General features: G+C 43.6%; 1 protein-coding gene across 3 annotated transcripts in view; it reads right to left on the reverse strand.

Moving 5' to 3' along the window:
• Positions 1-4997: 4997 nt before the first annotated feature.
• PIF1 (PIF1 5'-to-3' DNA helicase) overlaps positions 4998-17871 on the reverse strand; it is a 42162-nt gene continuing 29288 nt past the window's right edge. For all 3 annotated transcript variants that reach the window (XM_086710937.1, XM_086710940.1, XM_086710938.1), the window contains 2 exons: positions 10387-10593; positions 4998-5294 (listed from right to left, as the gene is read on the reverse strand). In XM_086710937.1, the coding sequence (XP_086567063.1) occupies positions 5205-5294; positions 10387-10593 (297 nt within the window). In that variant the 3' untranslated portion in view covers positions 4998-5204. The remainder of the gene's footprint in view (positions 5295-10386; positions 10594-17871) is intronic.

Here is a 17871-nt window from a genome sequence, read left to right on the forward strand (position 1 = left end):
ATGCCAGAATTTCATCTCTTGTTATTAGACATTTGCATGATTTCTATTTTTTTTCTTTTTTTGCCTTCTTAAGAAACACCTTATACAAGGATTCTTAATGCCTCAGAAAGTTTTCTGTGTGACCAGACCTTAAGCACATTTTTTAAAAGATTTTATTTATTTATTTATTTTTAACTTTTTTTTTTTTTTGAGAAGCAGAGAGAGAGCACAAATGGGTTAGGAGCAGACAAAGAGGGAAACACAGAAACTGAAGCAGGCTCCAGGTTCTGAACTATCAGCACAGAGCCCGATGTGGGGCTCGAATTCACAAACTGCAAGATCATGACCTGAGCTGAAATCCGCCGCTTAACCAACTGAGCCACCCAGGCTCCCCTTAAAGATTTTATTTTTAAGCAACCTCTACACCCAATGTGGGCTCAAATTCAGAATCCCAAGATTAAGAGCCACATGCTCTTCTGACTGAGCCAACCAGGCACCCCCAGACCTTAAGCACTTTAGGGACAGCAACTTATTCCTCTGTATATCCTCAATAACCCCAGGATTGGAAGACTGTCTGGCCCCAAAGCAATTTGGAGATCATACAAATGCAAAGCTTCTACCCAGCCTGGCATGAGTACCCATTGATGCTAACTTGGGGTTGATGCAGATGGGGCTGAAAAGAGGAGTTCGGGGTGTACAACTCTGGCAGACTGCCTTCTTTCTCTGTCTTACCCAACTGTGCCCTAGTAGCCCAGAGTCTAGTAGCCTTTTCAGCGTTCCCATCCTCTCCACATCACCTCTAAACTTCTCACATTTCTGTTCTCTTTGCCCGGAACCACCCCCCTTTCCCAACTTCCTGACCTTCCTGAATGTTCTCAGAGTGCCTTCTCTGTGTCCTCGTGAGCCTGGAAATCCTGGGAATCCCTTGTCTTTCAGTCTTACCTACCACATGGGAAAATCTCTGACTCTGAGAAGTGTTCACAAACCCTGCTAAGTGAATAGAGCCCCCCACCCTGGATCTCTGCAGCCACCTGGCCTCCAACAGAGAGCTCCATGAGTGGTGGGCATTTGCAGTAGTAGGTGTTCAATAAACCTTTGTGGAAATGGTACTGGGCCATTCCTGGGGCCTCCAGGTTATCTGACAGCTGTGGCCCCTTCTCTCTGATCTACTGTACAGACATTATCATTTGTTTCATTCTTAGGATAAGGAAAAGAGTCAGATGTCCTCCCTCTTGAGAAACACTGCCTGGGATCTAGCATCCTGAGGGTGGGCCTGGCTACTGCCAAGCAGGCCTCCTATTCTAACTCCACCTCCCCTACCATCAGGAAAGCCTGAGTAATAAGGCATGTAAAGAAGGTGACCTTGAGGCCCAAAGACTAGGATGTATCTGAGGTGTATTTTTTGGCATTTATAGGTTTAAACTCCACTTGGGTGCAAGAGGTCTCAGGAAGGGAAGGGAGCAGGATGCTGTCATTTATAAAGTACCTGCTTCTTCCTACCCTAGGCAGTGAATATGCCTTCTCATACAGTCCTTGCATTGTTCCTGCTATCCCTAGTCATAGATTAGAAAGCAGGGGCTCAGAAGTATTGGGGGAACTTGCCTAGCTACTGGTGGATGGCATGGGTGGTACAAGAAGCATGAAGCAGCCCTATGATGGGATTCTGATTTGGTGACCTTGGACAAGTTCCCAGCTAAGCATCAATCAGTTCATCTGTAAAATGGGGAAACTAATCCACAACTTCAGGGATGCGTTACATAAGACAAATAACTTCATGGTAAATTCTTGGGGGTTGTGATTATTGCTGCTGGTCCTACTGCTAGTTTGAAGGCCAAGGTCAGAGTGGTGCAGATCAGGACCAGAGATCGGGTCATTTCAGCCCTAAGTGCCTGAGCTCTCTCTTTCTCCTCTTGCCTCCTTTACTCTGGGCCACATAGTAACATGTATCATAGGTTCAAATCCAAGGCAAACAGTATTCCCAAAATACCTGTGCCAGAAGATCTAGGTTTGAATCCAGGCGACAATAGCAACCTGTATGACATGGGCAGGTAGTTTACTTTCTAAGACTTAGTTTTCTCATAGTAAAACTAGAGATGCCTTTGGCTTTCATGAGTATTATCCAGGCTCGCATGAGTGCTAAGTGAAATCCTGGTTCTGGAAGTTCTCTGATGGTCTCAGAGCTGTAGGGCAACAGGAGGAGAGGTTATAAAATCAGCAAAGGAATAGAACCTAGAACTTCACTTCAAACCAAAGAGCAGCATCTCCCTCACTTCCAAAAAAAAAAAAAAAAAAAAAAAAAGCTATTTCTTCCATCCCCACATGGCTGAAAATTAGGGGAGGACATCATCCCTGAGGACAGGGATGATTTTTTTTGTTTGCTTGTTTGTTTGTTTTTGTATCTCTGAATCCTTAGGACCCAGCCCAGTCCTTGTAGAAGGGGTTCAGTAATGAACATTGAATGAATGGAAGGCTTGGGTTACCATGGAAAAATCCCTGAGAGAAGTACTTTTATACTAATATGTCAATGACTACGTTTCTTCTCCCAAGATGGGAGAGAGAACGGGATGCCAGGAACCTGCAAGGAAAGCAGAAGATTAAAAAATAATGATCAGAGGGGCGCCTGGGTGGCTCAGTCGGTTAAGCGTCCGACTTCGGCTCAGGTCATGATCTCACAGTCTGTGAGTTCAAGCCCCGCATCGGGCTCTGTGCTGACAGCTCAGAGCCTGGAGCCTTCTTCACATCCTGTGTCTCCCTCTCTCTCTGCCCCTTCCCTGCTCATGCTCTGTCTCTGTCTCAAAAAAAATAAACATTAAAAAAAATTAAAAAAAAAAAAAAATGATCAGAAACCCAAAAGGGGTGTCTTGGCAGACCACAGTTTCCTAGGCTGTGCTCTGGGCTCCCGACTTAACATCCTCCCTTTCAGCAGCCAGAGCCCCTGCCCCAGCGCCAGTTTCTACCAGACCACTGGCCAGTGGCCTTTGCAGATGGGGAAACTGAGGTTCAGCAGCTGAAATCCCCTAAGGTCACACAGTATGGTACTGAATTCATACTTTCTATTTAATGCCAAAAGCAGGTGGCATAGACATTTTCTGTTTGAGAAAAAACAAAACTAATCAAAGGTAATTTCTTGTAGAGTCCTCAAATTTTATTACCCAGAAAGTCTATGTTTAAAAAAAAAAAAAAGAGTTTTGGCAATGATTACATGGTACTTGCTAAACTTTTACCGGCTTTGAGTCCTTCCCAGGGAACCAAAGGTCATTGAGAATGCCTCTCTGGACTGCCTCCCTGCCTGTCACTGGCCTCCTAGAAGCTGGGAGAGGACCCTGTGGACCAGACAAACTCTGCAGAATTGTCTGATATGCCTGGGAAGCTGACCCCACTGGGCAGTTTCAGAGAGAGAGCAAGGGGCTGAAAGTAGGAATGGTTGCACTTGACCGGGGTCCAGTAGGGCACGTGACAGTTTTGGGGCTCTGCATGGGGTGGAGTAGAGCGGGCCAAGGAAGGAAGATGAGCTGGCATCACGTCACCACTGAAAGTGACAGTGAGGCTTCTGTGCCCTCCATCTTTGCTATCTTTTTTGCCTTCCCAAAAGCTTGCTGCACTCATTTTCTCTAGGGCCTTAGGAATTTAAGAAGGCTGTAGGAGGAGAGGGCAATGCTTTGCCCAAAGGAATGCTTTCCCCGTCATGGGTGTTAAGGCATTGCAGATCATGGAATCGACGTTAGAAGGGACCCTAGAGGTCATGCAAGCCAGGGGACCTCACATGTGGCTGCAGACCTGAATCGTCTTTGGAAAAAGACACATTCCTGGGAACCATATGAAAACAACTACAGCTAAATCTCTGGGGACAGATCTTGGGAATCTCATACCCTCACAATTAGAACCCAGGACTCAAATCTAGTCGATTGTATCAAACACTTGAATCTCTACCAAAAGCTAATCCAGCCTCTGCCTGAACTTGGGAAGAAGCAACTCATACCCTCCACCTCAAACTGCTCACTGCATTGCTCCACCTCCAGCTCTACTTACAGCAATATTGTTATCACGTGATGATTAGTGATCATTCACATTTGTCACGTGCTTGGCCATTGACCCCTTAGCACAGACGCTAAGCTTCCAAGTTCTAGATTGAGACAGGCCTGGGTTCACATCTTGCTGCACTTTACATTTTGTCATTTTGGGCACAGTGACAAAGGACTCTGAGCCTCAGTTTCCTCATCTGTGAAATGAGGACACTTTGTGTGGAATCATGTAACAGTGCTTATTTAACACCATGCTTGGCATTATGTCCTGTCGATTAAAAAGTTGTTCCTCCAGGTAAACCCAAATTCTGTCTCCCTGTGTCTCCACCCAACTCCTCCACATATATGGCCCTGGGCTCCATGGCTCCATAAAGCAAACCCATGCTCCCTGTCCCTGGGAGGTCCTAGGCAGACAGCAGGCCCCTTTCCCAGCCCCTGACCTTGACTCCTGTCCCCTCACACCTTGTTTGGCCCCTCTTTTGAGAGGTTTGGCTTTAGAGATGATGAAATTGTGGGAGGAGGACTGCTCAGCAGGCCAGGCCTCTAAGAGTTCCTTGAGCATGTGGGGAATCAGAGCATCTTATGTGAAAGGGGCTGTAGAGAACAGTGATCCCAGGAGAGAAGAGATTGTCTCCTGCACTCTGCAAGTGTAAGGCCACAACCAGCTGTGGAGCAGGCATAGGCCCAGGCATAACACATCACATCTGGCCAGGTAGATGATTTCTCCTTATTTTACATTTGAGGCACAGAGAGGTTAAGTAACCTGTATAGTGATGCACAGCTATAACAGTCAGACCTGGGATTTGATGCTAAGTCTTCCTGTACACCATACCCAGAACTAGAATGAAACAGAGCAGTGGAATTTGAATTGAGGTCTAAGTTCAAAATGCATTTTTGTTTCAGAAATCATCTAGATAAATATTTGCTCACTCCTTACCTAACAATAACCCTTTGCATTTTTACAATATGCTTTATTTTTTTCCCATTATGTACACCTTCTTTTTTTTTTTTTTTCTTTTCTGGGGTGGGGGAAGTGCTGATATTTGCTCATGGGGCTCATGGCATAAAATTCACAAGGTACAAAAGAATACTGAAAACAGTTTTCAGTTCTTCAATTACCATATGACCCAACAGTTGCACTCCTAGATACGTACCCCAAAGAATTGAAAACAGGTATTCAAGCCAAAACCTGTACATGAGTCTTCATAGCAGTGGTATTCCTGATAGCCAAAAAGTGGAGACAGCCCGACTCTCCACCAACTGATGAACAGATAAACAAGGTGTGGTACATCCCTAAAGTGGAAAATAAAAGCCATGACGAGAATCAGCATGGATGAACCTCAAAAACATTCTAAGTGAAAGAAGCCAGACACAAAAGGTCACATACTGTATGATTCCATTTATATGAGATACCCAGAATGGGCAAATGCATAGAGCCAGAGAGCAGATTAGTGGCTGCTAGGGGCTGGGGGAGAGGAGATGGGAAAGGACTGCTAGTGCATATGGGGGGTTCTTTTCAGGACGATGAAAAGGTGGAACTACATCGAGGTGATGGTTGGACTATATGGAAATTGCACACTTTAAAATGGTTCAAATGGGGGCACCCGGGTGGTTCAGTCGGTTAAGCGCCCGACTTCACCTCAGGTCATGATCTCACTGTCCGGGAGTTTGAGCTTTGCGTCAGGCTCTGTGCTGACAGCTCAGAGCCTGGAACCTTTTTCAGATTCTGTGTCTCCTTCTCTCTCTCTGCCCCTCCCCTGCTTGCATTCTGTCTCTCTCTCTCTCAAAAATAAATAAATAAACATTAAAAAAAATTTTTTAATAAAATGGTTCAAATGGTTCATTTCATGTTATGTGAATTTTACCTCAACTTTATAAAAAGAATATTGAACATTGAGTCTCTCCCCCCAATCCTATCCCCTAGCAACTGGCACATGTTCCAGAGATATTCTGAGCATTTCTAAACATTTGTGTGTATAGTTTTTCATATAAATGGCAGCATGTTGGATACGTCGTTCTGTACCTTGTTTCTTCTACTTAACAGATTTTGGAGATTATTCTACGTCAGCACGTACAGACTTGCTAGGCTCTTGCTTTTGACATCTTTATACTGTTCCATTTTCAAGATGTGCTCTGGTTTATCTAGCCTGTCTGTTCCCTTTTGATGGAAACTTAGATTGTTTCCAGTATTTTGCTATTTCAAACAAGGCTGCTGTGAATAGCCTTGTACATGGGTCATTTCACACATGCCTCTATCTGCAGGGATTTCCTAGAAATGGAATTACTGGGTCAAAGGGCATGTACATTTTAATTTTTCCAGTTGCAAAAATAATGCATATTTGTTATACAAATTTCAAACAACTCTGAAGCTCGTGGGCTAAAAAGTGAAAGAAGCTCTCCCCACAACCCATATCCTCCCTCTCCTTCGTCTGCCTCCCTTTTCTGTGCACTTCCTCCTTGGCTTCTGGCCTGCAGCTCTCAGAGCCTTCCCTGCCTGACTGATTCTGGGTCTCCCCCTCCTCCTACTCACCCCTCCCCCCACCTCCTCCTTCCCTTATCCCTCAGTAGAGACTTTCTCATCTGTCCCCAGGGCCTGGGCTGGGACTTAGGCTCACAGTCAAATACAGCCTTTACCACCAAACCTACCAAGAGCAGGTCCCTGGCAAATGTTTTTAAATCATAAAATGTTCAAACCAAAAGATTAGGGGCTTCTCACCCAACCCTCACATTCCACCTTACATAGGAGGCAACTGAGGCCCAGAGAAGGGAAATGTGGCTCAGTGAGTGGGTTTACAGAGCCAGGAAGAGAAGCCACATTGCCTGACACCCTGTCCAGGAGTCATTTCACTAATTTAGTAAACAATTATTGAATACCATGAAAGCCCAGTGGGTCAGGCACTGTTCTAGGCACTAGGCTGTAGCAATGAATGAGATAAACCTCACATTATGCTTAGGAAGACCAACAAAAAACAAGTAAACAAAATATTTCACATGGTGGTAAGTGCCCCGTGAGAATAAAGAGTGACTGGAGCCCAGGAGTTTTAATACCCAGGGTGGTGGTATCTGAGCTAGAACCTGAACGACAGGAAAGAGCCAGCTAAGCCAACACATACAAAGGTCCTGAGGTAGGAAGAATATTTTTGTATTCGACAGACAAAAAGAAGGCACTCAGGACTAGTCACTTAGGGCCCTGGAGGCAGAGTGAGGTCATTCTTCAAATCTATAAGGTCAGCTTCAAACCCCTGTCCCAACCGTTCCTCCCAATAGCTCAGCCTAGAGGACACAGAAGGGGATCCTTGAACCCTTGCTGAATGAATGAATGAGTACTGTGTGTTAAGGTGAGTGAAGAAGCACAGAGGTGTGTTACAGGATCCTTGAACAGACAGATTCAAGCCCCAGGTTACTAGCTGCGTGCCTTAGGGCCTGCTGTTGTTTACCTGTAATGGCAGCCAATTCTTCATGGACATTGTGAGCTATACAGTTACATCTGTATGCAAATCTGCCCTTGTAGCCATAGTGGGAAAGCAGCCATAGACAATACAAAAACAAAGGCATAGCAGTGTTCCAATAAAACTTCATTTGCAAAAACAGGCTGTGGGCCAACTCATACCTTAGAGAGTGCTTAAAATGTACCAGGTACTGGGGCGCCTGGGTGGCTCAGTCAGCTAAGCATCTGACTCTTGATTTCAGCTCAGGTCATAAACTCATGGTTTGCGGGCTCAAGCCCCACATCAGGCTCTGCACTGACAGCACAGAACCTGCTTGGGCTTCTCTTTCTCCCCCTCTCTCTCTGTTACCCCCCCCCCGACACACACACCCAATAAACAAACAAACAAACTTAAAAGAAATGTACCAGGTACAGTCCTAAGAGCCTTATGTATATTAACACCTATATAATGAGGAGCTCAACAGATAAGTTGTTCTGTATGTCATTTGGATCTTGGACACCCCTGAGATTTAGGTGGTGTCTCTGTGTGTTCAGAACACACACAGAGTTGTGCACACAGTTGGGGACGTGAAGGACCTTCTGAGGCTTTTGTGGGTCCCCTGGATGGATAATCCTGGAGGCCCTTTCTGCCTCAAACTTTGTCCAGGTGGTAGTACAAGGAATTGTGGAATGACATTGGGAAGGATCTGAGAGATAGAGTGGGAATAAACCAGAGACTTCCAGAGTGGATGGCTCCCCGGGACAGGGGACCTAGCTGAGAAGGGTCTGTAGTGTGTGAGCTCTAGACAGTTGTCTTCCCAGGAAAATGTAGCCCCTGGAGGGCTTCCTTTCCAAGTGAATGGCAGAAAAAGCCTAGCCTGGGGTGTAACCCTGCAGGAACCCCCTCAGTCCTGTCTCCTAGTAGCAGGGTGCACATCTCTTCAACTCTGTGCCTCCACTGTAAAATGAAGGAGTTGGTTTAGACTCATTCTTTACAGCTACAGGCATTTATGGGTACCTACTGTATGCCAAAGACTACATTGGACCTCACCAGCAGTGAAGCAGCCTCAAGCACAAAGAACTATGCCCAAGCAGAATGGGAGGCCACAGCACTAGAGCTGGACCCTGATGATGGGTAGTTGGGGCATTCCAGGCAGAGGAAAGGACATGGGCATAGAAAAACTCAGAGTATGCAGAGCCTTGTTTGGCTGGAGTGTCAGGTGAACAGAGAGGAGCTCTAAGGAGCAAGGCAAGAAGTAGAATTGGGTCCACAGGTTGTTAGGACCCTGGTGGGAGCTAGATCAAGGGTCATCAAGAAGTGACAAGTGCAGGGCCTTAGGGGTCGGACAAGAGCACTGAGCCTTGCAGAGCTTTGTGGGAGGGGAGTAGGAGGGAGGGACAGTGATACCTGGGCCCTGGGTGGAGGGCACCAGGGGCAGGACAGAGAAGAAAGTGGGATTTGATAGGACATTTGTCTCTCAGGCTGGAAATGGGAGGCTAGCTGGGGACAGATTAAGGAAAAGCCCACCCAATATGAATGGCAGGCAGTGGCTGCCTTCCCAGAGAAGAGGTATTAGTAGGTGCTGTAGGAAGCAAGTTCCATTACTCCCCTTCCACCCCTTAACACTATTCTGGGAGGCCCACAATGCACATTAGCATGAGAAAAGCTCAGAGGGGGCATTGAGATACAGGTTTAGTTGATTCTACAGGCTGCTTTGAGTCCAGGGGCTCATTGAGGCTCACATGTGGACTTACTGGAAGAACATTCCAGACAAATTAAATCTAAGCAGGCATCAAAAAGATTTAACCATGGGGGCATCTGGATGACTCAGTTGGCTGAGCATGCAACTCTTGACCTTAGGGTCCTGAGTTCGAGCCCAACATTGGGTGTACAGATTACTTAAAAAAAAAAGGATTTAACCATCTGACAAAGTTGAGTATATTTTTAATTTAAAACAATTTTTTTTTAAGTTTATTTTTGAGGGAGAGACAGAGTGAGCAAGGGAGGAGCAAAGAGAGGGAGAGAAAGAATCTCAAGCAGGCTCCACACTGTCAGCAAGGAGCCCGATGTGGGGCTCGAACCCACAAACATGAGATCATGACCTGAGCTGAAACCAAGAATTGGATGCTTAACTGACTGAGTCGCCCAGGGCCCTGAATATATTTTTTAAATGTTTTGAAGTAAAATAGCTTTGGTTAGAGGGATGGATAGAGTAAGTGTGCTGCTTAAAACAACCTGAGCCTTGCCCGTCTCTACTGGAACCCATCTCCCCATAACATTCTAACCCAAGAGGTCGGGGTTTGTTATCCCTGTTCTAGATGAGGCAGCTGTGACTCAGAGAGGTTTAGAAGCTGCTCCAAGATCACACAGCAGGAAAGTAGGGAAGCCAGGACAGGACTGGAACCCAAGTATCTCTATCTCTGATTCCTTGCTCTTAACCTGCAGGACATGCAACCCACCAATTACATTAACTCTTCAAAAGTCGGGATTAAAAGTTAGTTAGCAACGGGGGCGCCTGGCTAGCTCAGTTGGTGGAGCATGCGTCTCTTGATCTTGGGGTCCTGAGTTCGAGCCCCACAGTGGGTGTAGAGATTACTGAAAAAGAGAAGTTAGTAGCCACATTAAACCCATGGTTGACACAACAGTCAAGTCCCCCTTTGCCTCCCACCACATCAGTGCAGATGGCCTATCACCTGTCCTGAGCCCCCAGCTCTTTCAGAGCTGCTGGCTGTCCTGAGACACTGAAGCTGAAAGAAATGGCAAGGTCTCAGGCCTGGGAGCTTGGTGGAAATGGGCAAACTGAGAAGAGGAAACAATTTAGCAGGATGATTTTAGTTCATTTGTAATCAGACAGACTTGGATCCACCACTTACCAGTTACCTGACCTGAGACAATGAATCAACTGCCAATGAATATACTTCCCACGATTGTAAAGTGGGGATAGTAGCAGTACCTACCTCACAATGTATATGAAATAAAATCAGTACTGTGTGTAACACACTGAGCCCAAGGCCTGTGTATGTACGTAGCAGCATTCTTTGATCCTTCGTGTTGATCCTCAGGTGGTTGGGGTGGGTCTCTTGAGGTTTCTTTGGCATTCTGCAGGACTTTCTTTGGCATTCTTGGCATTTTGAATCTAAGATTCCCCCAACCTGTTGGAGCTGCTGGATAAAGGGTCAGGAGAGTGAGTGAAAACCAGCCTGGGAGTCTGAAGCAAAGCTCAAAGGTGGTCTCTGGGTATTTGGAGCCAGGGTAGAGGGCTTCTGCACAGGAGCTCAGAAATGCTGCTACCTGAACTTTTTTCCCTTTTCAATCCCTGCTAAGCACTTACCCAGCAAGCTCCCTCCTCCCTACACTCCATTTGAAGTCAGCCTTGGAGAGAGAGAGCAAGTCAGGGCTCTCCAGTCAAAACACTAGAGGTGACATCTTGCTCTGTCAAGCTGTGTGAACTTGGGCAAATCACTCAATCAATGTCTCTCATTGGTAGTTTCCCCATCTGTGCATGGGATGTATAATACTACTAATCCCAGGGGAGAGGTTGAGAAGGTGGGTCTACATTGTAAAGAGAGGATACGAAAGCACTTAGTAAACTTTTTTTTTAATGCTTATTTTTGAGAGAGACAGAGCATAAGAGCATGTGTGCAGGCAGGGGAGGAGCAGAGAGAGGGGAGAGAGGAACCCAAGTGGACTCTGTGCTGACAGCAACGAGCCTGATGTGAGGCTTGAACTCACAAACTGCGATATCATGACTTGAGCCGAAATTGGATGCTCAATGACTGAGCCACCCAGGTGCCCTGAGCACTTAGTGAACTTTAAAGGCCATGCAAATCCTGGGCATAAATTTCCCCACAGAGCTGATACTGGCACCTCTTCCATGAAACCTTCCTAGACAGCCCAGTTGGAAGTGATTTCTTCCTCCACTGATCTCCCACTGCTGCTCACTGGAACATTACATATATACATGCTGCCCCTATCAAGAGACACAATTCTGAGTACAGAACAAGCCAGGTGTCCTGAATTCCAGCTACTATCTTGGTAGTTTCTCTTGGCACTCCTCTTGTGGTCTGTCCACCAAGAACTTTCCTAGCACTTGTCCTGTTCTTCATATGTAGATTTTAAGACCAGTCAGGTTCATCCTTTGTGGCTCTGCTGCCTGACCCCATACCTTGGTGCATGTTGGAGCCCTTAACCCAAATGGATCAATACAGTCCTTCCCTGAGAATTTACATTTGGATCTGTGATTGACAGGGAGTTAATTCAGCATCCTGAGTAATTAAGCCTGTAACATACAAAGCTCAGAAGCTGGTAGCTTTTCTTTTCTACCATGTAGATGGGGAAACAGGGAAAGCTGTGATCAGAGAAATAAAGATAAGGGATAGGAAAAAGTCTTCTGGGATCCACGGGGCTCCATGACTTTCTGAGGCTTCCTTCTAGTAAATTCCCTTTTTGGCTTAAACTAGCACTTATAGTTTCTTTTTCTTTCTTTTTTTTTTTTAAATTAAAAAAAATCTTTATTTATTTTTGAGAGAGAGAGATAGAGCATGAGCAGGGGAGGGACAGACAGAGAGGGAGACCCAGAATCTGAAGCGGGCTCCAGGCTCTGAGCTGTCAGCACAGAGCATGATGCGGGGCTCAAACTCATGGACCTCGAGATCATGACCTGAGCAGACAGATGCTTAACCCGCTTAACCCGACTGAACCACTCAGGTGCCCCAAGCACTTGTAGTTTCTATTACTTCCTGAACTTTACAGAAAAAAAGCCTCAGAAAGGCTTACCACCATGCCTGGGGTCACATAGCAATTTAGCAGCAGAGACATCACAGGAACAGCAGGGAGCCTGCTTGGGATTTTCTATCTCCTTTTCTCTTGGCTCCTCTCCTGCCCCCCCTCCCCCCCCCCCCGCCCCAAGCTGCACATGTGCTCTCTCAAAAATAAATACACATTAAAAAATAGTGTTTTAAACATTAATCAAGGTGTAATTGGCATACAATAAATTGCACATTGTAAAGTACAGTTTGGGAAGCTTTTTTTCCCCTCCTTTTGAAAGAGAGCACTTGTGAGAGGAGGGCACTGACAGAGAGAGGGAGGGAGGGAGAGAGAATCCCATGCAGGCTCTGCACAGTCAGTGCAGAACCCAACGCAAGGCTCAATCTCATGACCCTGAGATCATGACCTGAGCCAAAATCGAGAGTCAGATGCTTAACCAACTGAGCCACCCAGGTGCCCCATTTGTAAGCTTTCATGTAGATATACATTTGTGAAACCATCATCACATTCAAGATAATGAACATAACCATCCCCCACAAAAGTTTCCTCCTGTCCCTCCTTAATCCCTCCAGCTCCCTGCTGACTGTCACCCCAGGCAACCACTCAGCTGCTTTCAGTTACTATAGACTAGTTTGCATTTATAGAATTTTATATAAATGGAGCCATACAACATGTACTCTTTTTTGTCTGTCTTCTTTCAGTCAGCTTAATTGTTTTGAGAGTCGTCCATGTGGTTGTATATCTTAATAGATCCATTTCTGTTGCGGAGTAGTAATCAATTACATGGATATATAACAATTTTTTTTTATTTACCTGTTGATGTACATTTGGGTTATTTCCAGGTTTTGACTATTGCAAATAAAGCTACTACGAACATTTATGTGTAAGTCTTTATACAGAGATAAATGCTTTTATTTCTTTTGGATAAATACCTAGAAGTGGAATGGCTTCGTCATTTGGTAGGTGAATACTATGCTTAAGTTTTGCTGAGCTGTTGTTCAAAGTGGCTATACTATTTTACATTCCCACCAGCAGTGTATGAAAGTTCTAGTTGCTTCACATCTTCACTAAACCTTTAGTTTCAGCAATTTTAATTTTAGAAATTCTGGGGTCCCTGGGTGGTTCAGTAGGTTAAGCGACCAACTTTGGCTTGGATCATGATCTCATGGCTCATGAGTTTGAGCCCTACGTGGGGCTCTGTGGTAACAGCTCAGAGCCTGAGCCTGCTTCAGATTCTGTGTCTCCCTCCTTCTCTGCCCCTCCCCCCTTGCGCTCTGTCTCTCTCTCTCTCAAAAATAAACATTAAAAATAATAATAAAAAAATAAAGTGGTAGCCAAGAAGGGTTTAAATTTTTTTTAGAAATTCTAATAATTGCCTGTAATTTTAACTCTTAGGTCTGTCATCTATTTTGAGTTAGTTTAGGCATATATATGAGGTGTCAGTCAACTTTCTTTTTTTTTGTGTAGCTATGAAAATCCAATTGTCCCAGCGTCATTTGTTGAAAGATTATCCTTTTTCACTTTTTAAAATAGATATAGGGCTATTTTGATTATTTACCTCTTCTTGGGTTAGCTTTCACGCTTTGTGTCATAAAGAATTAGTCCATTTTATCTAAGTTATCGAATGTATTGTCATAAAGTTTTTATGAATCATGTCAAGCAACTTTTCATGTGTTTATTGGCCATTTGTGTATCTTCTCTGGAGAAATGTCTATCCAGATCTTTTGCTCAATTTTTAATTGGTTTGTTTTTTTATTTTTATTATTTTATGTTTATTTATTTTGAGATAAAGAGAGCGTGTGCACATGTGAGTGGCAGGGGGGGGGAGGTGCAAGGAGGAGCAAAGAGAGAGGAGAGAATCCTGAGCTGCCTCCATGCTGTCAGCGGGGAGCCCGAGGTGGTGCTTTACCCCATGAACTGAGAGATCATGACCTGAGCGGAAATCAAGAGTCAGATACGTAACTGACTGAGCCACCCAGGCGCCCCTTTTTACTATCTCATTGTAAGAGTTCTTTATACTGTATACAAGTCCCTTATCAGATATATAGTTTGCAAACATTTTCTCCCACTCTGTGTTTTTTCCCTTTCTTAAGAGTGCCCTTTGAAGCACAAAACTTTTAAATTTTGATAAAGTCTATTTTATCTGATTATTCTTTTGCTGTTTGTGCTCTTGGCATCATATTTAGGAATCCTTTGCCTAATTTGGGATTTACTCCTATGTTTTCTAAATAAGAGTTTTATAATTTTAGCTCATACATTTAGGTATTTGATCTGTTTTGAGTTACTTTTTGTATATGATATGAGGTAAGGTTTCCAACTGCTTTTTTTTTTTTTCTTTTGTGCACATGACTGACTATCCAGTTGTCACAGCACTATTTGCTGTAAAGACTATTCTTTCACAATTGGTCTTTTCACCCTTGTTGAAAATCAATTGACCATAGACACATGGGTTTGTTTCTGGACTCTCAATTTTATTCCACTGACCTATATGTCTATCCTTATGCTACTATCACACTATCTTAAATTATTGTTGGCTGCTTTGTAGTAAGTCTTATTTTATGTTTTTTAAGTTTATTTATTTTGAGAGAGAAAGAGCAGGGGTGTTTGGGGCCCCCAGGTGTCTCAGTCAGTTAAGCATCTGACTTTTGATTTTAGTTCGGGTCATGATCTCATAATTCGTGAGTTTGAGCCCTGCATCAGTCTCCGTGCTGACAGTGTGGAGCCTGCTTAGGATTCTCTCTCTCTCCCTCTCTCTCTTCCCCTCTCCTGATTGTGCTCTCTTTCTCTCTCAAAAAAATTTAAAAAAAGAAAGAAAAAGAGTCAGCCACTTAACCGACTAAACCATCCAAGTGCCCCTGCAGTAAGTTTTAAAGTGAAGAAGTATAGATCCCCCAACTTTGTTCTTAATTTTCAAGATTGTTTTGGCTATTCTAGGCCCCTTGCAATTTGAATATGAATTTTAGCATCAGCTTGTCAATTTCTACAAAGATGCAACTGGAATTCTGACAGGAATTGTGCTGAATCTGTAGATCGAATAAATGGGGTGTATTGCTATCCTAACAATACTCAGTCTCCTGATTCATGAACATGGGATGTTTTCCATTTATTTTGATCTTTAATTTCTTTCAATAATGTTTTCTGAGTATAAGTTTTTCATTTCTTTTATTAAATCTATTCCTAAGTATTTTGGTATGCACTTTTGCAGCATATGTACTATTCCTAAGTACTTTGTTCTTTTCGATGCTATTATAAATGGAATTGTTTCCTTAATTTTATTTTCAGATTCTTGATTTATATATAGAAATACAATCAATTTTTATATACTAATCTTTCATCATGTAAACTTGCTGAACTTGTTTATTAGTTCTAATAGTGTTTTTTGTGTGTGTGGATTCCTTAGGACTTTCTATATACAAGATCAAGTCATCTACATATATAGTTGTATGTTCTTCCTTACCAATCTTGATTTTTAAAATTTCTATTTATTGCCTAGTTACTCTGACTAGAACTTCTAATACAATGTTGAATAAAATTAGTGGGAGCAGACATCCTTGTCTTGTTCCTGATCTTAGGAGGAAAGCATCAGTCTTTTACTGTTAAGTACGATGTTAGCTGTGTAGTGTTTTTTTTTTTTTTTTTTAAGTTTATTTATTTATGTTGAGAGAGACAGAGATAGTGTGAATGGGCAAGCAGCAGAGAGAGAGGAGACCGAGAATCCTGAACAGGCTCTGTGCTGCCAGCAGCAGAGCCTGATGTGGGGCCTGAACCCATGAACTGTAAGATCATGACCTGAGTTGAAACCAAGGGTCAGATGTGTAACTGACTGAGCCACGCAGGCTCCCCCACTGTGCAGTTTTTATAGCTGCCCTTTATCATGTGGAAGGAATTCCATTCTATTCCCCCCCCTTTTTTTAAATGAATGGGTATTAGATTCTGTCAATTGCTTTTTGTTTTTTTTCTACCTTTTGAGACAATTATGTGGTTTTTGGTTTTTATTCTATTGATAAAGTTTATTACATTAATAGATTTTTGGAAGTTAAACTAACCTTGCATTCCCAGAATAAATTCCACTTCACCGTGGTATAATTCTTTTTATATATTGCTGGATTCAGCTTGCTAGTATTTTGTTGATTTTTGTCTCTGTATTTTTTTTTTAATTTTTAATGTTTATTTATTTATTTTTGAGAGAGAGAGAGCACAAGCAGGGAAGGGGCAGAGAGACAGGGAGACACAGAATCCAAAGCAGGCTCCAGGCTCTTAGCTGTCGGTACAGAGCCTGACGCTGGGCTTGAACCCATGAACTGTGAGATCATGACCTGAGCTGAAGTCAGACGTTTAACCATCTGAGCCACCCAGGCGCCCCTTGTCTCTGTATTCTTAAGAGATATTGGTCTGTGGTTTTCTTGTAATCTCTTTGTCTGGTTTTGGTATCAGACATAATAAAATGAGTTGAGAATTGTTTCCCTCTCTTCTGTTTCCTGGAAGAGTTTGTGGAGAATTGTATTCATTCTTCTTTAAATATTTTGTAGAATTCCTCAGTGAAACTATCTAAGGTTGTGGGTGATTTCTTAAATTAATACTTCAATCTCTTTACTTGTTATAGGTCTATACAGATTGCTTATTTCTTTTTTTTTTTTTAATTTTTTTTTCCACGTTTTTATTTATTTTTGGGACAGAGAGAGACAGAGCATGAACGGGGGAGGGGCAGAGAGAGAGGGAGACACAGAATCAGAAACAGGCTCCAGGCTCCGAGCCATCAGCCCAGAGCCTGACGTGGGGCTCGAACTCACAGACCATGAGATCGTGACCTGGCTGAAGTCGGACGCTTAACCGACTGCGCCACCCAGGCGCCCCCAGATTGCCTATTTCTTCTTGAATTGGTTTCAGTAGTTTGTTTCTTTCTAGGAACTTGTCCATTTCATCTAAGTTATTAAATTTATTGGCAGAAGGTTGTTGATAGTATTCCTTATGCTTTTATAATCCTTTTTATTTCTGTAAAGTTGGCAGTAATGTTCCTTCTTTCATTTCTGATTCTAGTGATTTTTCTCTTTTCTTGATCATTCTAAGGGTTTGTCAGTTTTTTTTTTTTTTTTCAACGTTTATTTATTTTTGGGACAGAGAGAGACAGAGCATGAACGGGGGAGGGGCAGAGAGAGAGGGAGACACAGAATCGGAAACAGGCTCCAGGCTCTGAGCCATCAGCCCAGAGCCTGACGCGGGGCTCGAACTCCCGGACCGCGAGATCGTGACCTGGCTGAAGTCGGACGCTTAACCGACTGCGCCACCCAGGCGCCCCAGGGTTTGTCAGTTTTGTTGACCTTTCCAAAAAACAACTTTTGGTTTATTGATTTTTCTCTATTTTCCTATTCTCTATTTCATTAATTTACACTCTAATTTTTACTGTTTCCTTATCTCTGCTTGCTGTAGATTTAGTTTGCTCTTCTTTTTATGGTGTCTTAAGGTGGAAGGTAAACATTTTAGGTTGATGTTGTATTTTTTATTTCCGTATTTTATTTTTATTTTTTGTTTATTTTTGAGAGAGTGCGCACACACACACACACACACACACACACACACACACGTGAGCGGGGGAGGGGCAGAGACAGGCTCTCCGCTGATAGCAGAGAAACCAATGTGGGGCTTGCACTCACAAACCTTGAGATCATGACCTGAGC

Source organism: Puma concolor, chromosome B3 (genome assembly GCF_028749965.1).
Source record: "Puma concolor isolate L17-30 chromosome B3, mPumCon1.1.hap2, whole genome shotgun sequence".
Classification (NCBI taxonomy): Eukaryota; Metazoa; Chordata; class Mammalia; order Carnivora; family Felidae; genus Puma; species Puma concolor.